Genomic DNA, 26008 nt, shown 5'->3' with positions numbered 1-26008 from the left:
AAAGCAGTGATGTCAAGGGTGCTCTATAGCGGAGCAAAGTTGAGCAACGCTTTAACATCAGAATCAATACAGTATGTTGTTGTGTTACCTCAGAGAGCCGTTAGCGGTTCAACTCTGGGGGAAAAAAGTGCTTCCCTCCATGTACACAGGTCAAATGCACACAGTCTGTAGCTTCCATACAACTTGACTGCTTTTCTTGCAGAGGTCCACCATATTGGCAATGTCAAATTTTTAACAAATAGTGGCATTTTCATGGTATATGTTTGGACGCTTTCACAATAAGTGTCGGTTAGAAAACCTTGCTTGCATAAACTGTAGCATGGCTGAAGTTCAAAAGCTAAACGTAACACGGGATAGGCTCTGGTCTTATACAAAGGAAGTAAAAGTAAATGGACGTTTAAAAGTACAGTAAGAAACAATAATGCTCGAAGCAAACAGAAAAACACTCATCTGTGCAATACAAAGAAAAGGGCTTTCTCACACACACATTTGAAAGCACGAAAGAACGCCGACTTCAATCTTATTATGGGAGTTGAGGGAAACAACAGCCACTATCCGTGGTTCCAGCCGTCGTTTTATGTGTCGCCAACTGTCTTCTCACCCCACTAGGATCTAAGTTGAACGTGAATTCAGGGCAGAAACCACATTGAGATGGGCACCAAGGATGGGAAGGAAGAAATTAAATCGATTTCTGCAACTTTGACTGGAATTGCAACTTCTGTCTTTTATTTTCTGTGTGTGTATGTGTGTACTGTATTGTAAAAAAAGGAAAAAGATACAAACAAACAACCTAACTGTCCCTCTCTCCCCCCTCTCTCTTGTAATACTGTTTGCTGTTCTGTTTGGTTAGTGTGGCGTACCAGTATCCCTCTCCACCCCTAAACCCTTTGCTATCTTCCTCCCTTCTCTCACAATCTCTCTCTCTCTCTCTCCCTCTTTTCTCCATGGATCTTTAAGATGAGAACTCTATGCAGATGCTGTCTTTTATAAGTGTGTCAAAATTTTAAGTTGAAATGAAAAATGAAAAAAGAAAAACCCCAACAAACAGATATTATGAACTGAAACAAAAAATAAAGAAAAACGATTGTCCAGTGTACAACTGCTGTAGTTGTCTTCCGTATTTTTACTCCTTTCTCAAATCATGGGCAGGGGTGGGGGAATTCCATAACGTAACAAAAGAAGCTTGTATAAGCATTAAACATGTATAGTGACTTTTGTTTTACAGTGTTTTTGAAGTTAACTTTCACGCTGCACTGCGTGGTGCACCATCTTGATGGATTTAGACGTTTTTGACAACTTTCTGTAAAAAGTATGGCCTGCACTGGGAAAAAAAATGGTATAGAAATAATTTTCACTCAAAAATTGCTAACAAAGAAACAGCATGCAACACTGAATTAAACGTGAAAATTTTAAGTAAAGACTAAAATAGTATTTTCTTGTAAAACCTACTCCAAAAATCTTTGTTTTATTTTCAACTTCGAAAAATCACTTTTTTACAGTATGCTGGCAATAAAAACTAAAATCAATAAAGAGATTTTGATCAGAATGGCATCAGGTTTGATCCTCACCTTTTATTCCCTTAATAACACATAAAATCTTGTCATTTGTGCAAATGTAAATTTATAACAACAGACACCTTAGTACAAATGACAGAAGTCACATCTGAATCAGTTGATGAAATAAGATGCCCTCCTAGTAATTGTAACTCAACTGTCATTTAGCAAACTAATTCTATCTGAATAGTGCTAAAGATGTTTCATCCACTGTAAAGCGTTGGACACACTTTCAATTAACTAGTAAGCCAGCCACATTCACCCCAGACCCCTGTGTGCAAAGTAGATAAAGTTATTTCGAAAGATAATGGGGTTTTGCTCAATTACGTTGTTATTGATTGCACCAGAAGATGCCCTGGGAGCTGTGCAAGACCAACAAGTGCTTATCATTACTCTAAATTAATTAATTTAGTTCTTTCAGTGGAAACTTGCCAAACTTGGCAGGTATGAAGGGCTGGTTTTCCAGTTGCTAAGCAACAGGCAGTACATTTTCGTTTAAAAATAATTTAGTCACTGTGTACTGTTTGAGCTACAAGCTTTCTATGTTAATGTTTTATGCTGAGTTTTCGATATATTACTCTCAATTCAGACAAAACATGAATTATGCATGTAGTTTCTATAGGTGTAAACATGCAATTTTTCACTCCACATCCTCAGAAGCACACTTTTCAAGCAGGACCCAAAACATGGACTTCACAGCCTCAAAACAGGTACAAGTTGTCAATAAAATTCTATGCGGAGGACCTGTATGGACTCTCACATGTAAATGCCTCAGCTAAATCTGAATTGAGAAGCTGCAAATTGCATTCTCTTGCTCTCAAGTGCAGTGTTGCTTTGACATAACATGAAGAAACATGACTAGGCTACTAAACGGGCCAAACAGATAAGTCTATCTGAAGGTAAAAACTTACCTAAAGGATCTTTCACCATCTAGTGGACACTCCAAGACCTCAATCAACCAGTTCACTCATTCATAGACTATTCTGCACCCAGCACCTGTGAATCAGATGAATTTACATCCACACTCAGTATCCCAAAAGCAATATGCAATCATAAAGAAGTTGTAATCTTTTGTGAATAAGATGGATACCTGCATAAAAATGTTCTGATTATTATCTCAAAGTCAGTATGGCTCGTGTGTTATATTTCAAGTCTTCTGAAGCCATTTGATGGATTCACGTGGGTAAAAAGACCAAGTTATGGACCTTATTTACAGCAGCGCCATCTTTGATTTTAGCGGGAATGAAACCGAGGCTTAGGGTAGAGTCTCTTCAGTGGGTTGTACTGTCATTGAATGCGTTTTGGATTGTTCTGCTGACAAAACACAGCAAAAATATATTTCCAAGAAATTTCAAGAGACTATGAGCTGTGGAAAATTACAAGTGATCTAAGAGCTTTTATACAGCTTTTTACTGCGGATGCCATTGGAAACACGGTAAGTTAAGTCTAACGTTATCCCTCACAGCTTGGCTTTCACACCTGTCATGGCACTGCTCTGAATAAGGTCGAATATTCAAAGATCATTTTCACCTCAGGCCAGCCATGTTGTTATGGCGTCAGTGTACATCAACGGCCATTTCTGGACGCAAACGTAAGCTTGATGCCAGCTTCGGTTTGTGGGCAAAACTATCAGTGAAAAACGGCTTCATTTTTGTCTGTTCCTCACAAAATTTACATTTGAAATATTAAATATATATATTTTTATGGTGATTTTTGGTGTGATTGACGGAGTATGTCACTTTGAAGAAGGGTTAACAGGTTTGAAATGACGGTGAGTAAATAACTTTTTTTTTTTTAGTTAACTAACTTAACCGGATTAGGCTAATTAGACCGGATTAGACTATTAGGCTAAATGTTCTGATTCAATTTTAAATGGCATAGCCTATTGTATAATATGAGCAATGCAGTGTTGTATGAACTTAAATTTCTATAATCGTTAAGATTCGTTACCTTTGGGAAATGCGATATGTCTGTTTGTCGGTAGTCTCGCGTAGCCACTAGCCAGACCTTCAGACTGACTTTCAGCCAACGGTTCGTGGGCGTGACTACGGTGGAGAAATGGCGCGCTTTTCTTGTAGCTGATGTCACGCGCGGTAATTTCTTAGGCACAGTGGTCGCTTTCGATGCAATACTTATCACGAATGCCCATATTTTATAGACACATCAGCATATTATTACATTTAATTGGCCTGTGATACATTTAATCTCCCTATTTTTTGTTGATTTACTCTGGTTCTGATTTTGGGCTGATTCATAGCCATTTAAAGGGGTAGTTCACCCAAAAAAATGAAAATTCTGTCATCATTTACTCACACACACTATTGTTCCAATACTATATGAGTTTATTTCTTCTGTTGAAAACAAAAGATGTTTTGTAGAATGTTGGTAATTTTTTTCCTACTATGGAAGTCAATGGCTACCGTCAACTGTCTGGTAACCAACATTATTCAAAATATCTTCTTTTTTTTTTTGAACAACATAATGGTGAGTAAATGATGACAGAATTTTCATTTTTGGGTGAACTGACCCTTTAATAATGGCATACACTTTTGCACTTTAGATAAAACAACTGCGGTGAACATGACACGTCACACGGCTCAAGGACATATCAAAGCTGTTCGCTCACAAGGACGCAAGTTCTAGTCCGACTAGGACATGTCCCAATTGCTCTCCCCCTCTCCTGTCTAAACTCCACTGTCTGGAGTGTAAAATGTAGAGGGAAACCACTGACACAACCACATTTTTGAGACATTATTCTGAATTCATGAATTCATTATATCAGTAAAACATAGAATAGAGAAATATTTTATAACTGTGTATTTACCAAAAGTGAGGAATGTTCAAAAGTTTCAAGAAGGATATCTAGATTTAGCAACAAGAGATCATCTAACTTAGTGATGAGTCTTAACAAGAAGCAGGGTATTATTCTTATGTGAGGAAATCAAGCGTCAAGAGCAAAATCCTATGTGGTTTATTAAATAAGTAACAGTAAGGAATATGTTGTGTTCTCATCTAAAATCTTACTGACCACAGTAAACAAACTGCTTACCCCAGCTGTCAGGTGCATTACACATCCTAAAGTTCATAATTCATTCATAAAAATCAGATTTAAACAAAGACACCATGACATTGAAACCAAATGATGGTGACTCTTTTAGAACAACAACCATCATGAGTGACAAACTTTAAAATCACACATAAATTTGAAGTGAATGTTACATTAATTTTCCAGCTATTTATTTTTATTATTTGAGAGCATCGAGGTTATAATTCAAACATGTTCTGTTAGGAAATGAATTATCAAAATGTAGTTTAAAAAAAGTATACAGTCACATATATATATATACGTATGTGTGCGAGTGCATAAAAGTATAGTCGTGTATATATATATATATATATATATATATATATATATATATATATATATATATGACAAACAAGGAAAAAAAAATTAAACTTTTATAATTTATATTTGGAATCAAAGTAGCAACTGTGCACCTGGGAAGAATTTCCTTCTATCCAATTGTGTAAAATTTGCAAGGACATAGGTATGTAAATATATAATCGTCCCATGCTCTGATCATAGCGCATACAACTTCATTTTCACTCAAAATACAATTGACTTAGCACCAGTGCTCCCAGGTAATATAGGCTGAAAACAAGCTCAAAATAGTAAAATGCAATTAAATAAAAAAAGCCCAAAACAAATAAATACATGGGTTAATATAAAGGCGTAACAGGAGTTAAAATAAGATTGCCTTGCTGATTGTAAAGACAACAAAATCATTCCTTAACGTGCGCGCTCAAAGAGTGAAACAGGCACATCCAATCTTGACATGAGCGTGGGGGGACAGTCACGACATCACGTGAGAAAGGCAATAATGATACAGTGATATGTTTACACTCATTGTACTGCAAACAAAACACACATTATTACAGTTCCCTGTTTATTGCACAAGGGACAGAAATGTTCGTTTAAAAGCATAACAAATAATGGCAACAAAATAGGAGATTACAGTCACTATAACAAGTGTTCATTAGGAGTCCTGCCATTCCTGACTCCATGTCCAATAGCCTCTGGGGAATAGAGGGGTTGAAACAAGAAATCCTAAAACTGGGAGGTCTAAAACTAATGTTTTCAGTTACAAGTGTTAATATAAATAAAATGCATACTACAGTGATCTTTTATAAAAGTTTTCCTGTAAATAATACAGTCAGAGGTACAATACAATACAAGGTAAAACCAAATGCCATTACAAGCCTATCAATATACATTTTTTCCACCTTTCGCTTTTCTCTTTTTTTTTTTTCTCAGCACAACCTATCGCTTCTATACACTAGCAAGTTAGTTGCAGTTTTTAAAATATGGGTTCTGAGCAACATCATAAAATTAAAGGGAGAACGAACGAATGATGCCACTAAGAAATGAACCCAATAAGCACAATGCTGTCATCTGCTGAATAATAATGTTTGAAGCTCATCTTCGTGCTGCAAGGAACACGCAAGTTAGAAAAGTTAAAACATCAACAGAAAGGGGGAGGAATACAAAAAAAAACGTTGACAGTCCTATGCAACACAGATATGTGTTGCCTAAATTAACTGAAGACGTTTCAATTACGCTCTATACACTGTTAAACATAGTTACTTCTACTTGTTAAACATACAAGTTGCTCGACATGTCTCAGAATTCATCAGACAGTCAACATGTTTTCTTTGTATTGTCTAGGATTGTAAATTGTGAATGCTTTGAAGGCTGTCATCAAAGCGGTAACTGGGGATGGGATGAAATGTATGTTTTTCAAATGCTTGTTTCTTGTGACATTACCTGGACCGTGGGGATGCGCATCCATTTTTAACCTAATGTGGCTACAGTTTAACCTTCCCATTGTGACATCACAAAAACAATACTGACGTAACAGTACCATGGTGGGAAATGTGCTGTTTTATACACAACATATGGAAATGTCTCATCCAAAAGCAATTCGTTTTCAAGAATTAAAACAAGACACCAGCAGCTAGTTCTTCAAAAGGCTGGTATCAGGAATGAAGGCAGTGGCCCTCAATGTCCCCCACCCCCAAAGGGAACTATGAAAATGCAAATAAGGTCACCTGTGGTGTTTAGGGTGAGGGTAAGGGTGGGGAAAATGTCACTATGACCTAAAACTAACAGTCAATGTTTAATCCACTGTTCCAGGGTACATGCAGGGACAGTTCTGTTAACCTAAACAACAACCTGTGCAACAAAAGCCTCACAGCCACACCTCGAGCACTAGAGATGAAGATGGGTGAGTGAGAAAGGGGTTTTTGGCACCTCCACACGCCTTGGCATGGATATCCAAAACAAACTGCAAGTTCTGCTTCCCAAATATAACCCACTATAAAAAGGGCCCAGATGGCATACCCAAAAAGTTGGTGGTACCCATGTTCAGACCAGTAGGAGGAGCCGAACTGTTCCAGTGGACCTTTTGATGGTGCCTTAAGTTGGATTTGCTGGAGAAGCGCTTATCACACTGCTGACATGAGAAAGGCTTCTCCTTGGTGTGGATGCGGCGGTGACAGATGAGCTGGGTGGAGACACGGAAAGCCTTGCCACAATCCGGGCACTGGTAACGCTTGGGTTCTGTGTGGATGCGTCTGTGGTTTTTGAGTGCCATCAGGTTGGAGAATTCCTTCTGACAGGAGTTGCAGAAATAGGTGCCCATCTTGTGGCTGTTCTTGTGATTCAGAAGTGAGCTGGCGTGCCGATAACCACGGCCGCACTGATCACAGACATGCGACTTACACCCCGCCTCATTACGACTCTGCTGTAACTGCTGTTGTTGTTGTTGCCCAGATGAGCTGCTGCTACTGGGGCCATGGCGTGATGGGTTAAGCTTTGGGAGCCCATTAGGATCCAATCGTTGGGCTTGCATCAGCGTAAGGTCAAGTCCAGAGCCCCAACCCAAATTAGAGCCACTGGACGAAACCCCAGGCTGTTGCGATGTTTTTGGGGCACGGCCATGATGCATTTCCAAGTGGAGCCGGAAGCTAGCCTGGGTAGGGAAGCTCCGCTGGCACAGAGTGCAGGCAAACTCCCGCTCCTTTTGGTGCACACGGCGGTGATTTTGTAACTGGGAAGAGACGCGGAAAGCCTTTCCACATTCTGGACAGCGGTGCCGTCGAGTTTCAGAATGAATGCGACGGTGGTTCTTGAGTGCGAGCAGGTTAGAGTAGGTCTTGAGGCACACAGCGCAGTGGTAGATGCCGACGGTGTGGGTGTTTTTGTGATTAAGGAGTGAGCTGGCATGCCGGTAAGAACGGCCACACTGGTCACAACTGTGAAGACAGAGACAGAGGAGAGAAAAAGTAAATCCCACCTGCTCATTGTTCTTTTAACCCCTCTATAGTTAGTAACCTAGATTAGTCTGAAAGTAACCTGACGGTATGTTGTTGACTTTTATGATAACAGCATTGATGGATAGACAAGTACAGGTATATGATCTTGAATCCAGCTGCCAAAACTCAAAAAACTGTCTCAGCTTGCACAGGGTGACTTGAATAGCATTGCCTATTAAAGAAGTTAATAAATTGAATATGAATGAAAAAAGTATCAACCAATTGTGTTTAGTGTTAATATGAAGTCAGTGGTATAGTAATATATATAATTTATGGTGGTAATATACAAACTGTTGCCGTATAGGGCAAACCTAGTCCTCACAAATACATTATAAAAATGTACTGCAAGTCACTGTTTGTTTTCAAACTCATAGTATTTACTCATATTTTGGTAAATATGTTACCAAGTATAGAATGAGTACACACAGAAAGTCTTTCAAATGCTTACAAAATTGTACAGCAAATAAGGTTTTGGGATTTGGACCTGAATTCTGGTCGGAATCTAGCATAGCAAAAGTGTTTCCCAAGCACATGTGGTAAACCAGTATGGTACAATTTTTTATTTTTTTTTGACTTCTCAATACATTTTTGTTCTGGTCATTTACTTAATTTGTTAGTATGGAAGTTCTGTGTTAGTATGTTGACACATTTTTTAAAAAAGTTTCTTCCTTTTTTCCTTTCATTGTCTCAACAGCAAATGAAACATTTTTATGTTTCACCACAGTAGCAAACAAAGCTATGTTTATAGTACTTAAGAAACGTGCATTTAATAAATGGACGGTTTGCTGAGTGCTGTTGGGCCTAGATCAGTATTTATTCCTGGAAGCACTACAACTAATATAAGATGGTCAGTATGAATTATTATGGCAACTGAATGCTCAAATGGTAACAACAGTAAACTATACCATACATTCTAGAATATTATCAATAAGATCAATTAAGAAGGAGGGAATAAATGGTTTGGCTATATTTAGTACAATACACACACATCTACCTAGTAAGTACATCAAAATGTACCTATTATATCAAGACATCCTAACAATCTAGTACATATTGCTAACTGAAAGCAAAGGGGGGTAACTTATCTGGTCTCCACTAATCATACTGTCCAAACTTCAGAAAAATCCGAATTCCGGCACGCGTATGGTCCCGAGGAAGCCGGATTGGAGATCATATACCTGTAATAGACATGTAGAAACCTGTGATCTTTACTAGTTCACTTCAAAAAACACGAACAACAGACGTAAACTCACGTGAACCGGTATTCCTCTCCCTCTCTTGTGCTTGAAGTGTCCTTCCTCACGCCCTCCTTGCCTACCTGGTTGTCCCCGCAGCGGTGTCTGGCCAGCCCAGAACGACCCTGGAAGCTCTTCCCGCAGGTGGGGCAGCCAAACCGGGTGTGGCCTTCCTCGTGGACCCTCTGGTGGTTCCGAAGAAAGCGAGCCAGTCGGAAAGCCTTGCCACAGGTTGTGCAGATATGCCTCTTCTTCTGCGTGTGGATACGCATGTGGTTGCGCAGGGCCATATAGTTGGAGTACGGCTTGTCACAATATGAGCAGCTGAAGTTGCCAATTTTGTGTGTGTTTTTGTGGTTGAGCAGACTGCTAGCATGCTTGTAAGAGCAGCCACAAAGGTCACAGCTAAAAGGGCGTTCTTCACGCTCTGGAGATCCCAGATCACCCGTCTCCATGCTCATATTAGAGCTGTTGAGGGAGGCAGAGGAAGAAGGAAGCTGGGAACTGCAGTTATGCGAGGCCAGATCTGTGGTTGTATTAAAGACTTGAGAGCACCCATCGCATTCATATTCGGTTGGAGGAGCAGCAGTTTGCACGCTGGGACCAGGAAGGGGAACAGGAAGATCTTTGCAGAGCTGGTTGCCGGTGTGTGTTTCAAGCTGCCTCTGGTTCCTGAAACCCCTACCACAGTCGGAGCAGGTATATTTTTTCAGAGCGAAATGCATTCGGAGGTGGTTCTTCATTGCCAGTCGATTTGGATAAGTGGAGTTGCACACGTTGCAGTGGTATTCACCAATCTTATGTAGGTTCTTATGGTTGGCCAGACTGCCAGCATGACGGTAAGTACGTCCGCACTGATCGCAAGCAAAGGGGCGGCGGCCGCTGCCATCATCCACTTGCTGGGCCCTAGCCCCCGCATACGGTTTCTTGAAATCTTGAGGTTGACCATAATTGGTGTTCACAGGAGGATTCTGAATTTTGGGATCTCCCATCCTCATAGCTTGAAGCTGCGATGGGCCTCCCTCATAGCGGGCACCATTGGGGTGAGACATGCTTTGAACACGTTGATCTCGATCTCCAGTCTTCGCTCTGTGCTCTTCGTGCAGCCGTAGATGATTTATCAACTGCTTTTGAATCTTGAAGGCTTTGCCACACTCCTCACACTTGTGCCTGTGAACAGACAAAAACAAACAAAAACAAACAGATAAGAAAGCAGTGTTAAAATGCACTTTAAAAAAAAGAAACAGAAAGAGGGAAGTTCCCCTTACAAATACAAAGATGACTACACAATGCTCAAATGGGGTACAGACATTATGAAATTCAGACTCAACTGCGTGTATGTGTGTACATCAGTATGAGTTATGTTTGTTGCCCTGGGAAAATCACCAAAGCACACTGCCTTGACACAAAATTTCATTAAAATCTATTCATTCAGTGATGACCTGGGTAATCACATGAGTGGGGAACTCATGATAATACATAAGTATTCAAAGTATGCAAAGAGAACTAAACAGTTAGAGTATAATAGGGCACATGCAATGCTGGCTAACCTCTTTAAGTCAAAATGAGTCCTCTGGTGGTTCTTGAGAGCCAGTAGGTTGTAGTAGCGTTTTTGGCAGACAAGGCAGCGGAAGACCCCAGTCTTGTGAGATTTCTTATGGTTGAGCAGGGAGCAGGGGTGTCTGTAACCCCTTCCACACTGGTCGCACCTGTGGGGCCGATCATCAGAGCCTGGCATCTGCTGAGGGTTTGCTGGGCCTCCGCTGCCACTGGTACCAGCACCACCCGTCATTCCTTTAGCTCCATTCATACCCTTGTTCAATGCCCCCACTCTCACCTTGCCTGGACACAGGTGAGTGATCAGCTGATGGCGATCTGCAAAGAACATGCCACAGTCAACGCAAATGTGGTTCCTTCCATCCATTTTGCCATTAGAATTAGAGCTAGTTCCTCCCAAGCCCTGTGTAGATCCATCTGCCCGGGCAGGTCCATGGACTAGCTGATGATTAATCAAGTCCTGCTTTCTGCTGAAACTCTGTCCACATGTGCTACAGATCAAAAGACTGGTTGTATTACCCTCTTGTCGCCTCCTCCACTCTTGCTCACCAATTGGAGAGAGGGCAGAGGAGGGTCCTGCCCCTTGGTTAACCCCATGGCTTCGTAAGTGGCTACGAAGTGCCCTTAGGCTAGCATAATGGTTTCCACAGACTGTGCACTGATAAACCTCTCCATCATCATCATCTTTGTTATCCATTCTCTTACTGTTGCCCTGGGAGTTGTCTTGAGGACCTCCAAACGGCATCTGGTTGTGACCACGTCTCTGACGAGTACTTTCTTTGAGGTTGCCACTGCCTGGCAGAGAGGCACCACCAGCACTATGGAAGCTTATGTTATTCAAGTAACCATTGGTCATACCGCTTTGGTTGACTCTATCTGGTTGACGATGGTTTTGTGGAAGAGGTGAGTGACCAGAACTGCTTTGAGCGAGAGAGCCATCAAATCGGTCATGGAATTCCAGTGAATCCAGGCCACTGTTATGGGAACCATCTGGGACAAAGTGTGCTGCATCACCAAGATTACCAGGCAGTGAAATTGGGGTTGCTGCACCACTCCCCTGATCCTGAGAATGTACAAAGCCTTGTTGAGAGTCTAGCCCTGTGAGTGGCTCAGAGGAAAGCCAATCTCCCTCTGTACCCATCGATTGTGAATTTGGCCGGGTTTTGTGACTACGGAGGTGACTTTGAAGGGCTGCTAAGTGTGGATACTGCTTACAGCAAACAGTGCACTGATATTGACCAGTTTGATGGGAACGTTTATGATTAACTAGACTCCCAGCATGTCGATAGCTTTTCCCGCACTCTTGGCACTTAAATTTGCGTTCAGCATCATCAATTGTAGACTGCGCCTGAGACCTTGTCTGACCATTGGATGATGATATTGATGGTTGAGAGTTTGAAGCCAGTCCATTAGAATTTAACATAGCAGGACCATCTTGAGCATGGCTCGTGGTATGAGCGTCGTGGGTAAGATAGTGAATTTTGAGACTCTCTAAGTCAGGATGTCCCGCTCCACAATATGCACAGGTATATATGGGATTATTAACAGCAGGGCCTAGCATTGGGTCATAACGCTTGTCGGGTAATGGAGGCAGTGGAAGAGGGTCACCTAGAGCAGGTGTGTAAGAATTCACAGCTGGGGACCGAACAGAACTATGAGGCACTATCCCAGGGAAACTACGTGTTAGCCCCAATGAAGATGATGCAGCATTATGTAACGTAAGGTGCTCTTGAAAGTCATTCTTATTAGGCAAAACCACTTGACAAAGATGGCAAAAGCTGGGTATCATGTCATCATTCTGGGGTCCAAGGGGACGAGGGTCAGATTGTGCTTCAGGCACAAGAGCCCCCATGGACATTCCAAGGGGCTTAAATTTTGAATGAGTGCGTTCGTGAGCATTGAGAGCTGCAAGATTATTGAACTGTTTGTAACAGACATTGCACTTATACATGCCCTCTTGATGAGACTTCTTATGGTTAACCAAGCTGCCATGATGACGATATGTCCTTTCACACTGGTCACATTTGAATGGTCTGTCCCAGGCATCTTCAGATCCTGGAGATTTCTGTTTGTCATGGTCGTGGCCAGGCATTATTCCACTGTTGTTTATGTGACTCCTGAAAGCTGCTTCAGACAGATCTTGTGCTAGATTATAATCCCTCTCTTCGTCAACATTGTCATCGTTCTCCTCTTCTGCTTGGGCACTTGGAGACAGGGTGTGGATGCGGAGGTGGTTTTTTAGCGCCACTGCATTGGGCAACGTTCTGGTGCAGACCGGGCACTGGAAGGAGCCCATCTCATGAGTTTTTTTGTGAGAAGCCAAGCTACTGGCATGCTTAAAAATGCGTCCACACTGCTCGCATTCAAATCTGCCATTCTCTTCTTGATGATAGTGTGCTTTCATGTGCTCCAGTAGGCTAGGTGTACTTGGGCAAATGATGTCGCATTCTTTGCAAGGGAAACCCTTGGCACGATTCATATCATGCATAGCCATGATGAGAAAATTGAAATGGAAGGGGGAAATGTCCACATAAAATGATCCTCGAACAAAGAAGAAAAGGGGGCAATGTGTGATGTTCAGCTCTCTGCTTCTGTAGTATCAGCCATTTTACCTGGGTGACAGATATTCTCTCCAATCAGCCTTTCAATTCCACTCGATCACAGCAGTTCAGAGAGGGTCTGGACAGTTGTGGGGCATCAGAGGAAAGCTGAAAAGATACAAAAAGAAACATTATTTTAATTTAACACTAAGTACATTCACTATTTTAATATATGTAGTGTTGGAAAAAAATACACTTAAATGACAGAATCATTTTATAAATGCGTAACAAGCAAAACAGGTTATAAAAGCTGTTCATTAAGGGTAACCAAGAGCCTTTGATAAAAACATTCACTGTGATAGGCATGTGGCCACATTACGTGATATTAGCATTGACACATTTGATCTCATGTTTAGGTCATATGACAGAAACACAGGTTCAAAATAGCTGAAATAAGTCAGCTTTGTGTATGTGCACATCACTCCTTTGATGTCAACTGTACTAATAAATCACAGCTACAGAAATCATTATAAGCAAATCTTTCCCAACAGTAAGCAAATTACCAGTACATTCAATAAATATAAGCCGAATTCAAAATAGGTCGTCAGTACATAGTGTAGGTAAAGTTCAATCTAATGGTCAAGCTAATCCATAATTCTACCAAAACCAGGTTTAACTTATTTTACTCAACAATGAAGACATTATGGGCTAGATTTACAAAGTCATTCAGTCTGTATTCGCCCATGTACCACATTCATGTTCAGATTCATAACTATAGACAATGTAGTCTTGACTAATTTTATGGGATAACGGTTGGTTTATGAGGAAATCTTTTTCATTTAAAGCCACATATGTGATGAGGTCTTGGCAGCACATCAGTTCCAAGATTAAGACTGACCAATAATTTTTGAGATTCTTGACCAAGACTGACCACTGCTTTAAGATTTTCATCACTAAAGCAAGTGAAATTTGGTTACTTGTGCTCCAACCTAAATACAAAACCAGTTTAATACAAATATAACATTGGTAGCTGGGAGTTCAATAAAAGGGTTCAGTGTGTTTGGTGTCAGTACAGCATTAGGGCACTTCTGTATTCATGATCAAACTTAAATCTCACAGTTTGCATTATTCAAATGGAATTTGCTCCAAGAGATCTAGGCTAAATAAAATGCATGACCACAAATTCACTTCAATTAGACCCCACGGGGGAACAATTCATCTTACCACACAACTGGAATGAAAGAAACAGTGTTCCTTTACCACACACAATGGCCATTAAAAAAAAAATGAAACACTAGAAATTTCAACTGGATTATTTTCCTGCCTCACTCAAGCCTACTGTATGGCATTATTTCGCTGTCAGTACAATAACTTCAATAGAGTCACCTCAACAATAACCCCATGTTCAGACAATGTGTGACTGATATCATAACCTTTCAATGTGAAGTGATTTGGCAGAAAATGGGGGCCCAGTAAGACAAAAACAGTCTTTTTTTTACACTGCAACTAGGTTTGAAGAATAATTTGAAATAGTAGTATAGTTCAATAACTGCGAATGGGTCATAGTTTCAGTGCAGCTCTAAATGAGCCTATATTTTAGGTCACCAAGTTTGTTGGAAAAACGTGATATCCTTGTATGCATCTTACATAGATATCTGTCATTTCAAATTAACAGTTCATAAATCACATTTAACATAGGACTATAACTATAATCAAAACTATTCATTCATCAGGTAAGTCCAGTATCAAGAAATGTATTACTTTAATATATTGTGGGAAACATAATGAAAAATACTGAAGAAACAATATTTCTTAAAGGCTTATCTAAATAGCTGAGGTTAGAATAACATGCATATTTTTTTCCATTTAAAGGTGCTCTAAGCGATGTTGGGTGACGTCACTTCTTGTTGACGTTCAAAGTATTGTCAAACAAAACAGAGGCTAGCTCGACCCCCCCTGCTCCTTATCCCGTCCCCCGTGGTCCAGGCTGGGCCAGTTTGTTTTTGTTGCTTTTTGTTGTTTTGTGGAGCCTGGGCTGTCTACAGAGACCTTGTTTTTTTTTTTACAGTGCGTTTAGGAGACAGGCAGCTTGCGGATAGTGAGGAGATGTTTGCTGTATGTGACAAAAAATGTTTCGGCCTAAAAAACACGTGACATCGCTTAGAGCACCTTTAACAAAAAGTTTTTTATAATCTAAAATGTTACTTAATGCAGTTTACATAAAAAACACACAAAGCATTTTCATTGATTAATATTTCATTGATTAATATTTTGAATAACAGAGATTAAGCAATGTACCACATCCAAACGTCTTTACCTGAAATATCTAACAATATAAACGGTTGTGACCAAATTAACAGATTGTGGTTTCAACTGTTTTTTATATTTTGTGCTACAAGTTGCAATACAGATTCTATGAAGTGTTTATTATGTGATCATCACTCATGCATAGCACAGTCTGCTGTATGTGGAATGAGTCTAGAGTCATCTCACAGCATCTGTGATCTCAGTTAGGATGGCACACCCTTAGGGTATATAACCTGACCAGTGGTCTCTGACTCAAGACCATCTGGATGCTTAAGCGACATCAATGGCGCTGTCAAAATCCATACTGCAAAACGCCATATGGGTCCAGCTTTGCAGAATAAAATGAATACAATAATATACAAATACATATTTGTAGGTCAATCAGTGCACAAGTGGTACTTGAACCTATTTGTAATATCATGGTACATATACATGTGGTACTGAATGTTTCACAATATAATATTTAAGTGGAACTTTAATAGGCTTGGCAATCGAAATTCCAATTCTGGAATAAGATACTTGTAATAAAATTTGAATTCTGCCTATCGATTCCTTTGTGCACATTTTAATTTATTTATAATTAAGTTTTCAAGCACAAGACAACGTGAAAGAACTCAATTCGGCGCTTGCGCGGTTTTCTTTTTTTGCGCTGAATTGAGTTCTCATACACGTCTTCTTGCGCTTGAACGCACAAATACACAAAATGATGTCAAAATATTCATTAACACAGTCAGTTTTGTCTTAAGTGAACGTAATCAGTTGAGTAAGAAAAAGCATGTGTAACAGTATATTGGATCCTGAATGAGGCCTTAAAGTAAAAAAAAAAGAAAGAAAATCACTCACTGATCTAGACTGAATAACTTTTAAATCTTTAAGGATCCATTAAAGGACACTTAATATTCTTATTGTTGAATATTAAGTGTCCCTTAATGGATCCTTAAAGTTTCAAAAGTTATTCATCTATTGCATTGACACCATTGTATGAGAACTGAACTGAGCTGTTTTCTCCAGAAAGAGCTGTCCACCGTTTTCTCCAGAGCTGCGGTAGATAAATTAACTAAATTAATAACTAATGTTTTTTTACAACGGAAATGAATCATCACTGAACTTACTTAAGCTGGACAATGACTCTATTTTCTTCTAGAGCTGATGTACAGCCAAAACAACCTTTGTTGCATTATTTTCCTGTTCTCAATGTAAAGCTGCTTTGAAATAATCTGTATTGTAAAAAGCGCTATATAAATAAAGGTGACTTGACTTGTATTTATTTGTGCTATTGCTAATTTGTTTATTTGTTCTTATTTTAGTACGGTTTACTTGTCTTGAATAATGTCACTTTGAAATTTATATTAATTAGTTGTTTTTGCTTTGGTATTTTTGTTAAAACCATAGGAAAATGTCAAGTGTTTTTTGCAACAAAACGTTTTGCCAAAAGACACAGAATAAATGTGTTTGATAAATGTTTGATTGTTTTTACCCTACTGGAATCGAAACTAGGAATCAATAAGAATCGGAAACAATGAGCAGAATCGGAACTGCTAAAATTCAAACAACTCTCAACTCTAAATTTTAACTACTTAATTATCACTGTACATACCCAAAAAACATGGCATTGTTGTGGTAACATGTCCAAAAAAAATGGTAATATATGTTTATATTAGTGAAATAACCATCTAAATCTATAACTCGCATAAATACACAGCGATAAAGAGTTTTAAATGAATAATGAATCATTCAGACCATTTTGTGGTTGGCCAATTGACAAAAAATCTAAAGGAAAAAAACTGCCTCACAGATCAAATATCACAGTGGCTTCCAAGAAAGTTAGAATATGCAGCCATATATAATAGATGTGCAGAACAAAACTAGAAAAATGTGTAAAAATAAATAAATAAATAAATTCACAGGCCTGTAAATTACTATTGGCTGATGGCCATGGGAATTCTGTGGACATTCAACTTTTTTTATGAAAACTAAAGACAAAAACTACATAGAGGCTTTGTGAGGAGTAAAACTGGGTACATAAAAACACTAGTGTTCATTCATAACAGCTTGGCTATTATTTTTCCTCTAATCTAAATATGTATATGAGCCCCCAAAACATTAGAGCAGCATATATTAATGCTGAAACATGTTATACATTGTATTTAGTCATTACCTAACTAGAATATTCACTAATATAACATTTCCATGACATTCAAGATATTAAAAATTTTAATAAAACGCTTTTTTTAAATACCCTGATGACCATGGGAACACTATAAACATTGAGTACTCTTATGAAAATGAAAGATAAAAACTAGAATATAGTGGCAAAACACCTGGGTACATAAAAACACAATCATTTGTAGCAACGTGGCTATTATTTTCCTCTTAATCAAAATATGTAAACTGAGTCCCCAAAACCTTGTTACAGTTGAAAAATGTTGTTATTCGGGTTTTTTTTTTTATAACATTTTGTTATTTCCCAATGGCGCAGCTCACAAAGAAACGAACGGGATGGGCCTAACACGTATGTGGACCCTCAGTAAAAACCGAATAACAATATTTTTCGTTAACAAGAACAAAACCAGGTTTTTATATAAAATGGTAGCGGTTAACGCTTCGCTATGACCTTGGCCTGACGCTCCCACACCCGCTTTTTATCCGGACAAAAGCAGATACCCGACATTCCTTGTCATTTTCCCTCCCCAGACTCACCACATTAGACGTCAAAACCCCCGAATTAAGACAGAAATTACCGTATATCCATTTAGGCTCAATACACGTGCATTTCTGTAGACAAATACGTGTGTGCATCGTTGTGAGGGAGACCAAAATTTACATCCCGACCCGTATGTTTTTCACAGGATGCGCGTCGCTGTGTGCAAATATTAGCCGGTGGGCTATAGCAGCTATATCGACTGTGAGGGGAGGGGAAAAACGATGATTTTCGAAGCGTCAACCGCTTTGGTCCAAATATTCGTGCATTTATTTAGTCTACATAGTGTGTGGATTCGAGTGCACGAAAAAACATCCAGCGCTCTTACGCGATCGCATCGATTATTTTAATGTGTCTGTCTGTCTGACAGCGACAACCCCCCCGCAGCTAACGCGCTAGCCTCCCCTCATGATACTAGCGCGAAAGGAGAGCAAACGGTGCAGTCTCGTAAAAAATTAGCCGTACTGATGTCGTACATTTGAAGTAATAGCCGTGTAGATAAAATAATACTCGTGTGGATTTCACTGAATCGATACACTCCCGGCATTTACTGTGAAATGGTTTCTGCTTTTAGTAGTAAGGTCAGTGCTAATCGGCTAACAGCCTAGCGACACAAAGATCCGGAGGCTCGCGAGCTCTGATTCAATGAATGTGGCCATTGTGTGCAATTAAACAAACACCTTCAAGCTGCAACTACTTACCCGACTTACAGACGTGCACAATGATCAGGGATGGGGGTTTTATGCTCTTTTTGATTGCGCGGAGGATAAATGGCATGTTCAGCCGATCGCCATTATTATTTTAACTGTTTTTTTTTTTCCTTCAGCGGGCGGCTCCACCGTGTTTTTCTCGGTGTATTTCAGCACTTCCTGCTGCGGGCTGAATGGAGATGGCGAGCTGCGGACGTGCTCCACCGCGTCACTCTGCGCTCATTCTTCGTGTGTTTGCGTTGGAAGTAAACATTGTCCAATGTACCGTGGAGCAAAATTTTGAACTAAAATCACACAGCAGATGTTTTCGTAAAGCTATTTAGGTTGCACACAGACTGTGTCCTGCAACTATTTTGTGAAATACCACGAACCAAAAAGTACTACCATGTTTTTTCACATAGCTACAGCATTGACAGATCCATGGTATTTGTTTAATAACCATGGTAGCCTACAGGAGACCGGGACTGTTGTCACAAGGAATGTATTTCAGTAGGCTAAGTTTTCGGTCAAAAATCAAGTACACAAATGCTTGTTTCCTCAATAGTACCTTAAAATACCTAAACTAGGGGGTTTCAGGGCGTGAGGGTAAAAAAAAAAAAGGTGTAAAAAACAGATTAATATAAATAATTCAATAAGTAAATTAGGCAAGGCAAGTTTATTTATAGCACATTTCATACACTATGGCAATTAAGTGCTTTACAGAAAGGAATTCAAATAATCACAAAATAAAAACAAGGACAATTAAAACAGTTATAAAATTAATTAAAAGAGTAAAAAGATGATACATAGATAAACTTCTCACTTGGCAAAACACTGGTGTATCATATTTATCTCAACTCTCAGTTTTACTCTGAGATTTTCCCTTGGTGATTACACTGTGTCTGTGGTGTTCATTTGGCGCGCCTAAGAAATCTATTCGACGTCTCCATTGGACCAGATTTTTCCCTAAAATCGGACAGGAGGAGCTCTAGGACTGACTCACGGGGTAACCTCGGGTTCACTGCCCCATCAGTCCGCACCCCAAAAACACATTTGTTCGGAAGCTCTAGGAATGGAAACGATCCAGTCCGCACCCCACAGAACCTCGAGTTTAATTACACATCAAACTCACTACTCCACCACAGACCCAGGCCATCAGCAGGGTTTCATCTCTCAAGTTCCCCTATTAAGTCATTTATGTTTGCCTCTTACCCAATTCTCAGTGCCATTTGAGTTCAGTTTAGAATCAAAAGGAGGAACACAGTGCAATCAGTCGGACATACAGTGGATACAGTTATTAAAAGAGTAATAAGATTATACATAAATAAACTTCTCATCTGGCAAAACACCGGTTTATCATATTTTGCACAGCTGCTTGTTTTACTGTGAGATTTTCACATGTGGATTATACTGTGTCTGTGGTGTTCTTTGATTACAATAAATGAATGAATTAAAATATGATTACAAATATTAGCTTTTAACATAATCTATTAAATAGACTAAAATAAATTAATAAAACGTACTATTAATATACATTTAATAATGTCCCTCACATGAGGATGATCATAATTGAGTTTCCGTGGCATCTAAAATATTGAAAACCCCTGCTCTGAACAATATTTTTTCTCTAGCTGCTGTGACAATTAAAACCACACTGACACGTTTAGTTTTAACTGCCACATGTTTTAAAGTCCCCATGAAATCATGATTTTGATGACGTCACTCTGCACTTCAGTGTCTCATCAGATTTTCTGTCCAATCAAATGCTCTCTATCTGAAGCGTCCCGCCCCTATATTATAAATAGACGCTGAAGCTGCGGCTGAAATCGGTCATTTGTTCACACATTTACTATTTTCTACATGGTGAATGGCACATAGTGCACTACATAGAGAATTCAGACAGTGTAAATATGCTTTCCATTGGGGCGAATGAAGTCTGGTTTTGCGTTAGTGCCACGGGAACCGGCACAGCTCTGGTCCAGAGACACGATAGCACAGACCGGATCATATGCGTGAGTCGGCTCAGACCAGAAAATTACATTTGAATTCTGCACCAAATGCTATATTTTAAAGCAACTTGAGGATATTAGGGGGAGAAACTGTTAGAGATTAGGAGGAAGCTGCGGCTTTACTGAGCTCAATGGCTCTGGTCGAGCTGTCATGTAAACTAAATGCTATTGGCTATTTTAAAAAGGGGGAGGAGATGTCCCGCCCTGTCTGCCTGTTTTAGTGGAATTTACGTCAACACACTGAAAAATGCTGCGCGTTTCAAGGCACTTCAATGGGCCAGTTTTTAATTACAGTATTTAAAGGCCCAAACCATCTGGTTTTATATTTTTGCACATTGCTGTCAGTACAGAGAACAATGACAAAAATCGGTGTTGCCTACATCGTGTTATCCTCTTTTTAAAATTTGCACCCTGTTGACTTCAATGGGGCAAGTTTTAAACCTGCTTTTAGCCTCTTAACATCCTTGATGTGTCATTACAAGTGCACAGGTCATGTGAGTGATTCCTTCAGAGTGAACACGAGTGAATCTGACTGCAGTAGATGTGAAAGATATTAATAAAAGTGATGTTAATTCAGCCAGCGCACATACCTGTATTTACATCCTGTTTTCGGTCGAAGTCCACAGTAGTCGATTGTCGAGTTCACGCGCATAGGTTAGTACCTATGATCACGCGCGTGAACTCGACAATCGACTACTGTGGACTTCATTTTTTGTACACTCCAAATGTACAAAAAAATTAGCTCAATGTTAAAATTGACCATAGTTCTCCTTTAATTGTCTTGTTTTCATACATTGCTGAATTCTGTATGTCTATAAAGAAATTAACTTTCAGTAATAAACCTACCTTGAGAAAATATACACTGTATAGCATTACGCATTATTAGCATTATCAATGTTTTTCCTTTACTATGCGATCAACTCATTCAAATTAATAATAAAAAAAAAACAAATCAAATCAGTGATAAGACCAAGACCAGAAGAGGGTCGAGTCTGAGTCAAGGCCAAGTCCTGACTACCTATGACCAAGAAAAAAATGGTCTTAGACTCGGTCTCAACTTGAAAGAGCTGGTCATGACTAATTCTGTAATGAAATTAATATCGGCCTACAGGCACAATTAAAATTTGTTTAATGTACATTTGTGCAGTGTATATATAAATCTATCACGGTATTGCCATCTGTCATTGTACGCCACTGAATTAAAAAAAATTCTACCCATTGGCATTTTTTTTAAAAAATATTGTACATACCTGCAGCTTGTATAGTTTTGCAGCAGACCATGATTACATAACCTGAAACGCATTACATGGCAAGTAATCAAAGTTCTGCAGTTCTGTTTATCCCACATCATTTTCTGGATATAATTAATTATGAGCACAATCTGTGGCAAGTCATAATATTTTCACAAGATTAGACCCATTCCAATTAAGGATAACAAGCACATGCATTTGTGAGCATTACTATTTGAACAATAATTAAAATATGAACCAGAATAATGACTACCTCCTAACCAAATGTTCAGTATCATTTTAGCAGCAATAGCGGCAAAGGTGTAGAGCAGTTCATGTTATATACATCTAGAAATGCTGACATGTCTTAGAGGTTTTAAATAAAGATGAATTTGTAAATTGGTTTTATCTAAGTTTTACAGGGAACTGCAAATGGCTGCAGCTGACATTCATTCCGCACTCAAATGGTTCCAACTCACTGCAAGACATGCAGATAATTCTGCATAATCATTCACTTTGCACACCAGACTGAATTGTTTAGTGATTTTTATCAGTGTAATGTATGATCAGCTCTCTGCTGACCTGATTTGGTAGCCTACTTGCTTAACAATGACTTCTCCATGTTGTGCTTTATTATTTTTGCCATAACTGAAGCGCTTTTTATCAACTTACCATTGTTCAGTTGGAACCTTTGAAAGTAACCCCAAAATCTTCTGTCTTCTTGAGCCTTTCAAATGTGTGACTGTTTTGTGTTCTCTTCAGTTACTACATGTTCACTTTGTCACTTTATTTGTACCTTTACCCGCAGAGTTGTTAGTGTGGTTAAACTTTATTTCAATAGTCCATACTAACTTTAAATAACTTTGCAACTACAAGTCAGCTAACTCTCATTGATTTGCTACTAAATGTCAACGAACTCTCGTATAGAGTATTAGTAGAACGCTAAGTGAGGGATAGGGTTAGTACAATAGGTTGACATACTTGCAAAGTTGGTTATTGCAAAGTCCCTTTAAGGCAAGTTATTTGACTCGGCGGCCATCTTTGAAACGCCTCTCGGGCAGCTATTTCAGTAGTGCAAGCAGCTCCACTCTCTTTAAATGGAGAAACATCAAATTCTCCAAAGCTGTCACCAAGCTTACGATTAAATTTCATATTTGAAATCACCAATAAAATCTGACAACTGTCTCATAAATTTTGTTTCTAAATGCTCAAATCATGACAAAAACTGAGTTTTTCAGAATGGAGCAGCCAATGCCCATGTGCAGTCATAACGCACGTCTCAAAACACTGACCAACTTTTATTGGCAGCTGCAGTGACGCAATGACTTTACCAATTGGTGATTGGCTCTTTTATTTAGAAGGCGGGACTTTTTCCGCCATATTATGTTGCACTTACTCCCAGTAATACCTTACAGTGAATACCTTTGCTTTATATACACAGAAATCATTCCATAATCCATACGGTAATTATCTCAAATATTGCCAATGGTATTTTAGCCAAACCACATATTATTGCTATTATTAAAGTGAATTGACGTGTGTGTGTGTGTTGGTCCAATGAAGCTGAACTCAGCCTCGGCCTCACTCTGCACTGAATCGCTGCTTCTTCTCACATTATTATTCAATGACTCTATCTCTTGGGAATGGCCTTTGTTGCATATTTATCCTGTACGGAAAAGCTTTGTTTGTTTTAACTTGGGCTTATTGTTTGTGGTGTTGTTTATCAAGGTGACCAATGATAACCTGTGGCAAGCAGGACGAGGCCGAGGGACCTGCACGCTGCTCCGGTCTCGAGTTTCTCACGGATGAGCTTCGGAAGCATAAAAGGAGGAGCGATGACAGTGTGGACTGTCTACTACAGCCTAATACTCCAATGAGAGGTAATTGACATGTAGTTTCAAAGTTACTTCTAATAAAGTGTCAATTGTAAATTTTAACTTAAAAATCAGTCACTCCTGCCACAACAGGCTGAACCAAATGCATTTTAATTGTGACAAAGATCCCTCCACAAAATGCAGAACCCAAATTAAACTTGCTTATACAATGCCAAAAGTGAACAGAATGACTGAATGACAAATGCTGTCACATCAATGCCTTAAAATTCCTCAGTTTTCCACCAGAGGTCTCTCTGTCCATTACATCCATGCTGACAGCTTGTACAGGAAAATAAAAATAATATATTGTCAGATCAATCACATACACTACAGAGTATGAGTCAGTTTGCCATTGTGTAGGCATACTAATATTATTCAATTACATGAGTTTTTTGTCTGATCATGTTGCAGGATCATTAATGAGTGATTGTTATTATTCTGATCAATTAAGCAGCAATGCACATTTATAACACATTTCATTGACAACAAGTACTACAGTGCGATATGTTGTTCGTTTGAAGATAGTTGTATCCAAACCAATCTTAAAGCTCTCCCCCTACCTCCTGTTTTCTGACTCATCTTTTTTATTGATGCAGCCTACAATGGAACAGTCATAGGAGACCTTCTGTGGGTGGTGTGACCTTGTGGTTAAAGATCCAGATCAGGTTGGCAGCTTAAATCCCAGAAGGGGGAGTTTCGTGAAAATGTTTCATGATAATGTCAGGTTTCTCCATGTGAACTGCAACACTGTAAATCACTTTGGGCAAAGAATGTGTATTAAATTATTAGTCTGAACAGATAATGCAGTTCCCTGAGGGCAAACTTGTGTTGTTCACCACCATCCCTGACACAGTTACCAGGAGCGTCATGAGCTCATACCTTTCAGCAAATAAGCGTGTGCTCAGGAAGCACAGGAAGGTCACTAATTAAAGCTAAGTGGCCTCAATCAGGCTGCTACTAACTGTAGTTAGTTTACATCATTTATTAATGGGTTTCCTTGCAATGAAACTATGACTTTCTACTATTTCCATGCACACTATCAAAAAATAATACACACAACACAGTTTTTTCTTTGTCATGAATATATGGTATGCTTTAACACTGCCTCAAATGAACTTGCGTCAACATGTAAGGAGGATTTTAAGGGAAGGTGGCAGTTACATACAACACGACTTGAGAAAATAAGCCTTTCTTGGCATGTTTACCTTGTTAATTAGATCCATTCGCTTTTCAGAGAATGGATCAGATAGGGTTTATTGTGAATATCTGTTGTTGCAAACTTTGGTCCAGTATATTGAAAATGTTCAAAACCCAGTGAACTTGTGTCAGTGCTTTGGGGTTCATTTGGCACTTAGCATATCCAAAAAATATATTATTATATAAATATTATATATAATATTCTATTTTCTTGGATAATATAGCTATGGGTCTCAAAAAGTCGGTTAATTGGTGTATTGTGTAGCAATGCTTCTGAACCAGGATTGACACATAATTCAACTTCACAAAAATCATTAGCTATGTTTCCATCCAACATTGCGAAATTAACTTATGTGCAAAATTGGAATATCGCATAAAACATTTAAGAATAAAGCAGCGTTTCCATCCCATGTATTCAAGAGAACAAAATCGATTTCCTGGGAAATTGGCGTGAAATATTAAAAATGGAAGTTGCTGGAATTGTGGAAAGCACTGTGGCTCTTTTTTTCCTTCATAATAAATGACTTGCGCATTCAGAACGCACAATAGAAATGCAATAAACGCTGTCATGTTATCTCGTGTTCAGATGCTTGTGTTTGGGAACGCAATCATGTGAGACGCTTCCCAGCAAGCAATAGCCATCACTTCACCGTCTAGGTTAAAGACCCGATATGAGTAACCCACTTCTAGCCAAAATAACCTTGAATTTGGTGACATATCATTTTTGGTTACAAGTCAACAG

General features: G+C 39.1%; 2 protein-coding genes across 5 annotated transcripts in view; both read right to left on the bottom strand.

The window, feature by feature from the left end:
- LOC308697646 (uncharacterized protein) overlaps window positions 1-3596 on the bottom strand; it is a 72881-nt gene extending 69285 nt beyond the window's left edge. The window contains exons 1-2 of one of the 3 annotated variants that reach the window (XM_081377026.1): window positions 3504-3596; window positions 2465-2549 (exon numbers count right to left, since the gene is read on the bottom strand). In XM_081377026.1, the coding sequence (XP_081233152.1) occupies window positions 2465-2483 (19 nt within the window). In that variant the 5' untranslated portion in view covers window positions 2484-2549; window positions 3504-3596. Of the gene's footprint in view, window positions 1-2464; window positions 2550-2643; window positions 2865-3503 lie in introns of those variants that run through there. The other 2 variants (XM_081377025.1, XM_081377027.1) reach the window with 2 other exon arrangements.
- Window positions 3597-6475: 2879 nt separating this feature from the next.
- On the bottom strand, window positions 6476-19149 carry LOC308697642 (zinc finger protein 646). 2 transcript variants are annotated; one of them, XM_081377020.1, is made up of 4 exons: window positions 18970-19149; window positions 10714-13428; window positions 9182-10333; window positions 6476-7868 (listed from the first exon to the last, which is right to left on the bottom strand). In XM_081377020.1, exons 2-4 carry the CDS (start codon window positions 13212-13214, stop codon window positions 6929-6931), a joined length of 4593 nt encoding a protein of 1530 aa, XP_081233146.1. In that variant the 5' UTR covers window positions 13215-13428; window positions 18970-19149; the 3' UTR covers window positions 6476-6928. The 2 variants fall into 2 exon arrangements, with proteins under 2 accessions (XP_081233146.1, XP_081233147.1); XM_081377021.1 differs by lacking the exon at window positions 18970-19149 and adding an exon at window positions 18309-18446.
- Between the last annotated feature and the right edge of the window lie 6859 nt (window positions 19150-26008).

Source organism: Scardinius erythrophthalmus (genome assembly GCF_964197995.2).
Source record: "Scardinius erythrophthalmus genome assembly, chromosome: 10".
NCBI classification, from domain to species: Eukaryota; Metazoa; Chordata; class Actinopteri; order Cypriniformes; family Leuciscidae; genus Scardinius; species Scardinius erythrophthalmus.
This window is presented reverse-complemented; position numbering and strand designations above follow the sequence as displayed.